Source organism: Nipponia nippon, unplaced genomic scaffold (genome assembly GCF_047370975.1).
Source record: "Nipponia nippon isolate SJK-2023a ecotype South Korea unplaced genomic scaffold, ASM4737097v1 scaffold_6, whole genome shotgun sequence".
Taxonomy (NCBI): Eukaryota; Metazoa; Chordata; class Aves; order Pelecaniformes; family Threskiornithidae; genus Nipponia; species Nipponia nippon.
This window is the reverse complement of record NW_028262380.1, coordinates 25523320-25535635: the sequence shown is the minus strand read 5'-3', so window position 1 is coordinate 25535635 and position 12316 is coordinate 25523320. Positions and strand designations below refer to the sequence as shown.

At 38.2% G+C, this 12316-nt stretch overlaps 1 protein-coding gene across 10 annotated transcripts in view; it reads right to left on the bottom strand.

Moving 5' to 3' along the window:
- Positions 1-12316, bottom strand: part of TBC1D1 (TBC1 domain family member 1) — a 117343-nt gene that overhangs the window by 54217 nt on the left and 50810 nt on the right. For all 10 annotated transcript variants that reach the window (XM_087736262.1, XM_087736260.1, XM_087736266.1 and 7 more), the window contains 5 exons: positions 8557-9090; positions 5398-5487; positions 2668-2772; positions 1897-2029; positions 378-469 (listed from right to left, as the gene is read on the bottom strand). In XM_087736262.1, coding sequence (XP_087592388.1) covers positions 378-469; positions 1897-2029; positions 2668-2772; positions 5398-5487; positions 8557-9090 — 954 coding nt within the window. The remainder of the gene's footprint in view (positions 1-377; positions 470-1896; positions 2030-2667; positions 2773-5397; positions 5488-8556; positions 9091-12316) is intronic.

Below are 12316 nucleotides of genomic sequence, written 5' to 3'. Positions count from 1 at the left end.
AGGCAGGAAATGTTCTGATCTGGGAATGTTACAATAATTTGTTTTGGTCAAAGTAACAGTTGAATGTTCTCAAAGTACAAGTTACTGCCTTCACCCACAAAAAATTGTGTGCAGTTTTACTCAGTGAGAAGTCAACATTTTAATGGAAAACAAGTAGTATTAGGGGAAAAGGGTAAAATAATCCATTTTCATCAAAAGACAAGTTTTTAACAGCTCTAGAAAAATAATGATATTGAAATTAAAGCACAGGATGATTAACAGTCTATTAAATAAAGATAATGAATAATTCACAAAAAATGAAAATAACTGGTGCTCCACACTGATGTTGGTAAAAAACATCAATTGCTTTAAAATCTTGTAGGAAACAAAGAGCTTACCTTAACCTCTTCAAAAACAGAGGCCTGCTCCTGGTTATTTAGTGTTGTTAGATGCTTTTGTAGTTCTAGTTTAGTCTTAGAAGGGTGTAACCCTACCAGGAGGAACAAAAGAGAACACATCACAGGGTCAAATTTATCAGAATTAATCAATTACATAAATATGCACACAATTTAAGCCAAAGCACGTCAGTTACTTGAGCTGACCCGTTGCATTGATTCCATAACAGGGCATTAGAAAGAACTCTAGGTTAATTTAAAGCTACTACTGAACTCATGTCTTTAAAATGAGGGACACGAACTCTGCAACGAGGAGATTTACTGAGCACAGACCAGGATTATACTCTTAGCTGAAGATTCCATTATCACACAAGATAAAATAAACCCACAATCTACTGCATTTTAGCAGACTGCTTTGTTAGTGTTTTATGCAGTACTGCTTGGATTTTGCTTGTGGTATAAATACAATTTCCATGATTTTCTGCAATTTGTATGCCTTGGCGTCTTCTGAAAAAGCGTAAATTTGTTGCATGTTAGCGAAGTTCTTGCCTTGCCTCTTGCTGAAAACATTTACTGACAGTCTAAAGCAGACTACCCTCTCATTCAGATTATTTTTTTCTGCTCTCATCCTGGATTAAATTCCTTTCCTCTATTTTCTGTGGAAAAACAGCAAACCATTAACAGTGTTTTGTACTTCAGTTTCTGATCATGGCATTTCTCCTTCAGGAGCAGACAATATGATTAACCAGATGGCATGATTAAAGGCTTTAAGAACCATTTGCCTTAAAGAAATTTCTCAAAAATCATAGCTGGTTGAAGACCAAAATAGAGTGAAAAGTAGTTTTGGAAGTTGTCCAGTTTCATCAAATTAATACTAGATAGGTTTTAGTCCAACAAGCTACTGTCACATGATCTGACAAGCTGCTGCTGCCCTTTATTCACCCCAGACATTGCTTAAATGAACAAAACCTAACTGTGAAATTTGCTGAAATGCAAAGAGGTTTTTTTTTTGTTTTGAGCTTGTTTTCTGGGCAACAACAATTCTAACTGCTGCATTTTCATGAAGGAGCACAGATCAACACCACAAACGCATATTAAAAGCTCACTGTTCGGTTCATGTTTAGTGGTAGTGTAATGCCAGTATCTAGGTGGATTCAATAGGACAGCGGGTCATAGCTATTGCGGCATATATTCTTGAGAAGCTCCTTATCTACAATCCTCTGTGTTTATATGGCTAATAGAGCCAAGCTAGCTGCAATTCAGTAATATTTAGATTCTTAATTAGTTTTCAAAAAATCAACTAAAATACAAAAAAGGAGCTTAACTTTTGTTAGAGAATTCTTATTACCTTACAGATAACTTTACATTGCAGTCCTCTAAATAAAAAGACTGGCTTTCAACACTCCATCCCAAGTCCCAAGCTCTTTTTAAGCATTCATTCCCTTAGCGTTTTACATGCAAGTTTGTCCCCCAGTAAAACTGTTAGAAAAAATATTCGACCAGAAAGTTCTTTAAACCTCACCTTCTATCTTTTCACAGAGTTTATGCAAGCTTTGCATAGGACATCCTTCACAGAGCTGGGGCTGTGCCTTGGAAGTTTGTTGCACAGCAGCTACAGTGAAAGCCTGTTTCAATGTCATCATGATTTCATCAACCTGAAAAGAATAGAGTGCAAAAGAGCAGAAATTTCACTCCTCCACTGAGCTTCTGTTTTCCTTAACACAAACACAGCAGTCTTTTAGAATGATACTGCCACTTGTTTGGGAATGTGTTTATGATTAAAAAGAAAAGCTGTTCCCGTGCCCTTTCTGTGCACAAACACGCAAACAAGACAAAACTCATCGTGAAGTCATCTCTCTTCCAGGCCACCCAATTTTATTACTGTGGTCTAATAAAAGATGCTACCTCTATCTAGAAATCTTTTCTTGTCTGTGATAAAAAAGCTTACTGCAGTTGTGACGCACTGGCCTGACCTAGAGCACAGTAGTGTAGTCCTGATTTTCTTAACAGGTACACTATGAAAAAACCCTCTTCCAAAAAAGAGGCATACAGTCTAACTTAATTTGTGCAATGAAAGGAAGTTTTATTGGATTTTAAAGGGGATTTAAACTTCTGCTTTCAAAAAAATTTAAAAGTTCCTTTCAAGACTGCTCTGTTTTTAGTTACATTTTTGAAATAATTATATTTCTGAGTGGAGCAGGATTTGAAGACATTCAGTAAAATACACAGCATGGAGCAATAGAAGACTTTTAGGGCCTAATATTCTATTAGGTTCTTCTTTTCTTTCACTTACCAGTGCTTCATCCGTACACTGAAACACGTAGCAAACGAAGTGGAAGCCTCCATTTTCTGAAGACTCTCTGCAGATGAACCCAAAGTGATCCACATGTCTAATTCCCTAGCACAAAAACAACAGTAATGAAGCAGTCATATTTACTTTCAATGTTTTGTACTTGTATTTTTTCCAGCAACAAAAGCATAAAAGGCCCAAGAGCATTACAGATAGGTCACATATCTCTGCTCAGCTACATTAAAGTCATCTGGCCCTTAAAAATCTGTTCTGTTATAGAACCTATTACTTCATGAATCTTTTAAATTTCACTTAAGTCAGAGTTTGTTGGGTTTTTTTTTTAAATGACTGAATTATAATAGATCCATTGGAAAACACTTACAGGGATGAAGAAATACTATTCACAATGCATTTTACTCAATCTCAGAAATAGCAGGGGGAAAAAGCTTGCTCTGTTTTTCTTCTCTTTTGTTTAAGCGGTCAGCAATTGTTTTACATTTGTAAGAACAAATCAAAGCAATAGCAAAAAATAGGTAAACAATTTTTTTTTTTCATCTAACAAAAAGCTTGGCTAGTTAAAAAATGAAAATGGTTAAATATATTACTTAAAGATCACTCATGGAAGCATTTATTTCTCCTAAAAGGCATACAAATTCAGGCACAATCTACTTGCAACAGTAGATAAACAGTACATCCTGGTAAAATGCTAAGAAGGTTTTTTTAATTGCTGGGAATTTTTTTCTTTTATGAAAAGACTTTCAGATGAGTAGAGTTAGGTGATGCCTGTGCACATCTCCTCAGTGCACTATTCTTGGTAAAAAAACCCCAAACTTATGATGATGAATTACATGCACAGTGGTAGAGCCTGTCTATAGAAATTCAATTACAATCAGCACCATTTTACTACTTTCTAGCTGTCATGGCACAACGATATTAAAGTTGGGTAAAGAGAGGCAATAAACTGTTGTATCAACAATCATAATGATGAATCACAGTAAATGACTGGCCAGTCTACCTTTGTGCTCCTGCCTAAGGAGAGAGCCTAAGGGAACATGGGGATAAAGATTTTTCTGTGATCAAAAGCTCTTGATCTGACAGCATGCAAACTACTTACGTTTACTCTGAAATTTTCAGAATAGGTACCTGTATGTTTGGCAATAAAAGCTAGCCTCATCAAATTAAAAACCAAAGTAATTTATGGAAAAAACCCACCAAATCCAAAAAAGCTAGAAGCAAATAGCAGTAAATCATATTCCTTATATTTAAAAATGGGTAATCAAACCTACCGCAAAAAAAAAAAAAAAAGTTTTTCCCCAATATCATTAAGACCAGAGCCTGTGATGCACTGAGTAGACCTGCACTATGCAAGTAAGCCAAGTGCAAAATAGTTCCTAGTGCAAGAAAGAGTGGCAAAAATCACATCCTAGTATACTAGGCCTTATTCCCACCCAAGCCCCACAGTACAAACAAACATTGCATTGGTTTAATTCAAGGTGAATTTTTAGTTAAACTAGCAAGAACAACCATTCCTCAATAAATGTAAGTTTCTTTATATGTAGTTCAGATTAATTTCTCAGAGTTTTAAACTAAAATAACCTATAACACGTTTTAAAGGAATTAAGTGTTCTCTAAGGACTCTATCCTAGTTTAATGAATTAAATTCAATTTCCCCATTCACTTAAACTGAAGCAAATCTTGTACAAAGACAAACTAAATACAAATAATGCCCTGCAGGACAGAAAATAGCTAGTGAAAGACAAATCTCTGCATCATGAAACTGGTTAGTTAACAAAAGCAACTGGTCTATGCAATGTCTTTATGAACAGTTGTTTCAGTCTGCAGGTTGATACTTGAGCACCTCTCAAAGGAGAGTCTTCTGCTCCTGTGTACAGGACCCATCGCCAGTTAGTGCAGCTGCCCACACAGAAGTGCTGTAATTGCCCGAGCTGTCCCACGGCCTTGATGTGACGGTGACTATTCTGTCCTCAAACTGGTGGGCTGCTGCAGTAGCTGACTGTGAGTCACGCCTGTGTAACCTACGCAACGCCATTACTGCTTCTTCACACGTGTAAGCTGCATCTCCTTTCAAGTGGTGATGTTTTGAAAGTAATTAGATAAACTGCACCCTCACATAATCCGTGCAAAATCAAAGTCAGAACCACAAAAATGAGAGAAGAACAGGGAAGCAAACTCTGTGGGCTAAGGAACAGGGATTTACAGTGAACGAGGAGGCTTTGAAATATGCTTGCCCTCAGTGCATCACACACACTACCTCTGCATAACAGAGGGTTCTCTTCTTTTACACACATGCAATTTATACTCTTTAAAAAAATATATTTTGGAAGTATTTTTCAGGGAACTCTTACATATCGTGTATCTCCTTTCATTATTACTTCTTGAAAAATATGGCTCAGAGAATCCCAGATTTGCACAACTGTGAATCACGCCCGCTGAAATCTCAAACCGGAGCTGACTGGGGTGCTCCTTCTAGCTCATATTATTCATCCACTGCATAGGGAAGTGAGTCTTTATCTCAGAAATTACAATGCAAAGCATGAAAAAAGAATGACGGTTTTACAAAATTACTGATTAACTAGCAACTTGTCAATAGCAATTACTGAAACCGCTGGGGTGAGAATCCATTTGAAATGCTAGGAGAGAGGAGTATATGAGCATTCACAAGTGGAAAATACTTAAACAAAAAAAGAGAGAAAGAATACACTGCAATCTTACCTGAGAACAAAAGGATATTTCTTTAAAGCTTTTTTCAATTGCTACTTTTTTTGTGTCGGGACTGATAAGGTAAACTTCAGACTGGCCAATCTAAAAAGAGCAAAATAAATAGCAAGATGATAACAAGTAACATTACACTTCCTTTTGTCTCGCTATAAAAATATTTCCTGGACATAAACCTCAATTTTTTCCTACCTGTATACTTAGACCAATTAGTGTATTATTACCAGAGAAAGAGAGAATACTGAAACAACATTGATTTCGCATTCAGAGCTCTGCACACTACTGAACTGAGATCTAGTTTCACATTTGAGACAAGAGACTGAGAATAGTGTTTAATTAGATGAGAGTAATATTATACCACAAGTAACTTACTTTGCACTGAGAAAATATACTCACACTCCCTCTTTTTATTTTCTGCAGGTTTGGCACATACCACATTCCCAAAAGCTACTTAATTAAATTGTCCTAAAATTTAAATCCAAGTGTGTGCCACTACCTGTACTCCACCTAATCATTTTTTAGGGTTTTATTTATTTATTTAAGACACACATAGCACTTAATTTAAAGGCTTTAACTCAAACTATAAAAAATAGCTGACTGGAGTATATTTTCTACCTTAATTTAATCTGTAGGCCATTTGTACAGCAGTGTTCCAAAAGCTGATGCTAACTTTTCATGGCCAAAGGGCATTTTTAAGGTGAAACTATTGTTTTAAATTTTTCAGCTTCTGGCAACATCTTTGTAACATTTTAATAGACAAAATTTAAATTCCTCATCATTTCTAGCACATCAGAAAGTCTGCTAAGGACAAGTCTGATATCAGATTTTAGGGAAGATGGGTGGAGTCTGGATCCATTCATGGGCATGACTTAGACAAACCTGCTGAAGCTTCAACCACTACCAAATTCCAAAAGATGCACATAAAAGATCAGCAGAACCAATATACCTGTAATTTCTCAAGGAAGGGGGAAGGGGGGAATCCTGTGTGTAAATGGATCAAGTGAGATGTGCCACCTCTGTGTGTCTAAAAATGGTCCTGTGCATTCACCTCCCACCTCTTCTTTCACTTCAACCAGTCACAACTATTTTCGCCAACTCCCTGCTGGTTTCCTTGTATTGTCCCCGGGGCTGCCCCTGCACGTGTTCATGGGGTTATTCCATAGGTAACACCTACTCAGCAGCCTCCTCCTGCTGCCCTCCCCTCCCTGCAGTGAGAGGCTCCTTCTGAGCTCAGCCCCACATACTCCTTCCACACTTGGTCCCAGGGCAGCACGGATCATTTGAAGCCAACTGAACAAGGGGGGAAAAAAACCCCAATACATCCCCCTCCAAAACACAGCCAGAAGAAAAGCCTAAAAATAAAGAAACACTAAAATCCTAAGAAATTGGCTAGGAAAGCAGTTCTTCAGGAAGAGATACCAAAATCAGGACTGTCTGAAGCAGACCAGGAGTCAGCAGGTAACTCATCGGAACATTATTCACACCTCAAACACCAACCTCTGCTGCAGTCCTGGGGAAAATCCAGGTAAGAACTTCAACTGAGAAAATACAAACAGTTTTTTTCCTCTGCATATGTTACTTTTAAGCATTTCATATGTAGCCACAGACAAAGAGATGAGCAAAGGTGAAATCCTGTGCACGCTGTACACATACCATTACTTAGAACCTGCTGAACATGGGGGACGGCTAACCAACAAACAGCTCTGCCATGAGGCGCTGGCTTCTGGATACTGGAGGCACAAACCACGGTTACTTCACTTCCTTATACTCAGCTGAATTTAGACTGGCTGAATGGCAAAAGAATACAACTATGCATACTAAACAGTGTTTTCCCAGGCAAAAAGCAACCCAAGATAGAAAGCCGGATCAGCAGAGCCCCATAATTTGGAAACGAGCCTGTTAGCAGGTGACTGATGTTATATTCAGGCTGAAGCTGCACGTGTCTTTGAGACCTGTTGCATCTATTTAATATAAATTAAAAACGCACACACTGGAGTAAGAGGGTCTGGACCTAAGCAGTCCATCTATAATCTCCCTATCTCTAAAATATGTGCTATGAATGGAGTCAGGATTTGTTTAAAAATTAGGCATTATTATAAAGGGCATCTATATTTTCTGTGTGAAATACGTGCTCAGGGGAAGAAGGTAAACATGGAATTGTTTTTACTGGAGCACAAAATTTCTCTCCACCTTCTTCCACTTTTCTCTCCGATGCCAGCCTGCCATGACTAAACATGAGTTTTAAAACAGGTATAGCTAACTACATGTCCTTCTGTGTGTTACTTTTTAAAGACATAACACTTTGGCAATCCTTCTTAAAGCAGCACTTCTCTTTCCCTTCTCCAAAAAACCTGCTGTAAGTGCACCCACTCCACTCTGATACTGTCCTTAAAAACTCCCAGCCCCAACAGCAGCTGACAGATCCAAGATGACCTTATGATAGCCAGCCATCGCAATGTCAGCTCCAGGTTTGCATTATGTTCATAAGGTACAAGATACACAAAATACGTTCTATTACTTATCTATCATGAGGAGTATAAGAGGAGCAAATAACACATTCCTTACTTGTTTCTCAGGTCTTGAAAAATACTTTTGCTGCTCACCTATCAAGACAAGGGCATTGCGAGCCACACAGAAGTAGCACGGGAGTGGAGGCAGGTGTGGAGTAGCCTAGGAAGTTACTACACTACTCCACCATTACACAGACATTTTGGCAGCAGGAACACCTTCACGAATTATGCTACTTATCATGGGACATAAAGTCTACTAGCCCACAATCATGCTTTAGTCCTTCTGCTCTAGTTACAGGTAACTCATTCACCTGGAAATTTATTTCTTCTGTCACTAGTTAGTCTAACTGTACATATCATATTGCAATTGTAAAACTAACTTGCTGTAGCTTTCTAAAAGCTGTCTTTAGAAACCCAATGTTTCAGGTAGTGCTGTTTTAAACTATTTAATATAAACTAATTTTGACTACATAAAACAATTTACACTGACTGGTAATGCTTTCTAGAGAAGTACAGGAGTTAAGTTCTGGTAATTGCAATTAAGTTATTAAAGGAGTAACTGCCATCTGTCAGAACATCTGCGTTGTTTGCCACTCCAAATTCTGACATGTGAAAATGCCACCAATAGCTGCAAATCTTGCTTTACCGTAAACAACATCGTTCGGTTTTCTGCAATGTCTGTTGGCTGCACAACACTGTGTCCATAGATAAGTTGACTTTTAAGGTTCAGTGAAATTGCATCTTCTTCAAAAGACCTGACAAAGCTGTTGCTCCTATGGCTTCCCTCTTGCAAATCCTTCTTAAAAGCAAAGGAACGAAGCCCAGGCTGAGAAAAGGATTTCCTAATTGGCCTTTTCTCCTCCTCTTCACTGACCAAGGGCTGGAAGACAGACCGAAACTTGTTGCTGAAAGAGAAGCCTCCGAAGTTATTGGCAGTTTCATGTTGTTGGGACGACGAGTTGAAATCTGATTTTTTTGTACAACTTGCATGATTAAATTTCTCTATGCATTCATCTATGAGTGCTGGAGGTGCATTTTTATGTGCTACTGTCACTCGTCCACAGAACAGCACCTCAAACTTTTTGGCAAAAGGGTCTTCAACATCTGAGAGATTATTCTGAAACTCTTCTTGACGAGCAATTTTTCCAGCTTGTCGAATAGAGCTTATAATCTCAGGCACCTACAGGAAGGGGAAAAAAATACACAACATTAGCATCTAGTGCTTTATGACAAACAAATTGCAACACTAAGAGGCGCTCCCTGCATTTTTCTGGAGTGACTAATTTGGTTCTGTTTTCTGAAAGACCAGTTGAATTGATCTTGTATTTGTCGAATCAACGCATTATAAAAGTTAAACACTGACTAGATGCATTGCTCATTTGTCTCCCTGCCAGGAGCTGACCATCATCAACACATTGTCAGAAGAGCTTCGTCTCTTGTAATGCTGTGTGTTTTCAGTAAAACTTTCGCACCCGAAGGAACCAGTATAATGTGACAAATTCAAACTCAAAATGAAAGATAAAAATACTTCAGAAGGCATAAGAGAAGCCACAGACTAATTAATTGGGAAAGCTATTTAATCTCTGTTATTTTTCACTCCCTTCTTTTACTCAAGCATTCATGTCATGTACATTAATGAGTACACTAATTGAAGCAAATTTGCTTTCAGCTTCATAATAGCTTACTATGTTGTTATGGCAGTTTGGTGTTTGGGGTTTTTTTGAAGTGTAAGTAGCTGTGTTTTTTTAAAGAAACACATTCATTATTTTAGATATTCATTTTTATTCCAGCATCCTAGATGACGCTCTCAAGTGATATTGCTTCCATATGCAGTATCACTTGCAGAGCATTTGTATGAGAGAGCAGTCTGTCGTAATTATAAACAAAACCCAAACTGCCATCTGATATATTGTAAGTAACAGTAAAGGGTCACAGTTTCTCATATGGTTCTAAGGTAGGAACATGCATATGCTAGACTTATCAGACTAAGCTGCTGCGAGGCCGATGCCTGGTTACTTCCCACTGCTTTGACTGGCCCGGGAGATTAAGTTTCTTCTGCAGCATGTGCTGCTGCCACAATGACAAAGGCAGGGCCACCGTCTATGATTACAACAGATAATTCTGCCAACTTTTTAATTCTCCCGAATTACTTTGAGAAAAATCCATGCTAAGTGTGCCAGTTTCCTGACAAAACAAATTTCCTCTGTCAAGCATTGACTGGAGCTTACTTAATTACAAGTATTTGGTTGCGGATAGTACAGAAGGAAGTCTGGGAGCAGTAGACTAAAACGGCAGCCCAGAAAAGCCATCTCCCCTGTGAGAAAAGGTATCCCTAAACCTAAGCAATGCTTTGGAGACACATCCTCTGCCTTTTTTAGACATTTCTGTGGTTATCTAATGGCTTAAGCATAATGCAGTATTCTAGATAAACCAATGCAGGAAACAGCAAAGGACTTAGAGGGGAAAAAAAAAGGTTGAACAGTGAAAACTGAATGGTTATATTCTGGGTGCTCATAAAGACCTCAGCAGGATTCTTTTTATAAACAAGGAAACACATATAGATAGATAGATAGATAGATAGATAGATAGATAGACAGACAGACAGATAGATAGACAGATAGATATACACACATAAAGCTAGTGGATTTAAGACAATAAGTAACAGATTACAAAATAAATAAATAAATCAACTCAGGAAGCATTACTTCACCCTTGAGGGCAAGGCGTGCGTCATCAGCTAGTCACCCAGCAAAGACAATGGGGGAGAGGTAAGGAAAGCAGGGTCATGACTTCAGAAGCCTGTTCTCAGCTATGCCACGCACAAACCAGTTGGAAAGCCTTGGGCTTGGGCAGTGTCATGCCTAATGTTTTAATCATATACAAGAAGAACCTCAGGGTATAAGGAATCTTTATTACCTCAAACGATACACATTTGCTCCACAGCAAGCTCAAGGTCCACCTCAGTTTTATTTACCTAATACTCCTTCAAAGAACCAGTTTTTAGCTGCATTGCATATCAGGATGACAGTGAAACATAAGACTATTCTACCCATATTTCAACCTGCAACTGCTTTATCATTTTCTAATAAACACTTGTTATTCTTGTGGGAGTGTCTGGACTCACCAGCCATAGGCCATTTTACTTCTGACTTGCCAAGAATACACACAGAGACCTGCAATCCCATCTCCACTTTTCCTGATGCTGCGGAGGTGACAGCAAAGGAATGAAGTATTTGCTGGAAAACGCTCACATGGTCAAAGGCAGGAATGTCAGCCCTCACCCAGGCCACCTGTGCCACCATCTCAGTCAGGGTTAAGCTCCCCCAGCACCACCCATGCTGACAACTGTAAGGAGATTCCAGCAGTGCAGGTGCTGCAAGGGTTATAGCTGAGCTAAAGTCCAGACAAGAGATTAGGGATCCATCACAGATGGGCAGTTATTGAATTTGATTTCTTCAGTGTTTTTTGTTATCAAACACCTTGGACGTTGACAAAATTGCTATTCAGCAGTGCCTGGACTTTACATATAGACAGTAGTCAGAGAAAGACACTACATCACACAGAATGACTTTGCAGTAGTTAATAAACTTCATGTTTGGGGAGATGTAGTGAGCCCGTTGACGAAAACCAAGGACAGTGTTTGTTTATTTATTTATTTTCACACATGCTAAAGCTTGAATTATGTCATTTGTAAGTAACAGCTGGCTTCCGTGCTACACTTACTGAAAAACACAGACTCCTCTGTTCCTGCCTATTAACCTAAAAAAATTCACAGCTTGTTAATATAATTTTATTACTTCTGATTAGGCAATTGAAGCAGTATTGCTATAGCAGAAGCAGCAAATCACCACCTCACTTTCCCATGACCCTTATGTATGTTAAACATTAATCTCTCTTCATTAGTAAAGACAAGATGCCATGACGAATGAGAAAAAAACCAAAATATATATTTCCCTGGAACTGTTCTTGGCCTGATTAAGATTTTTGCTCTTTTCATCTACCTGTACCGTGCCAGGCCTTTTATGCAAGTATTTAGAAACGAAGAAACCACACACTCCTGTGTGTCCTCTGACCCTGGATGCTGAGTACATGAAGACCAAGTAATCATTAGTTTAGAAAAAAAAACCAAACAAGAGAGAGAGAAAGAAAAAAAAAATCTGTGAAATGTAAATAAATATATAAATATATATATAATTATTTCACATTATTAAAATAAACAATGTAGGCTCTATCCTGGCAAACATTTATTAACCACAGCTGGAATTTTTCCAGATTAAGAAGCATGCCACTGGGCGAACAGTAACCACATCTCTTGCAAACCTCCAGCAATTAATTAAGATGCAAACTGAATCAGGTTTTATGGCTCTTCAATTGGTATCAAAAAGCAGCAAGGATTAAGTTGCTCC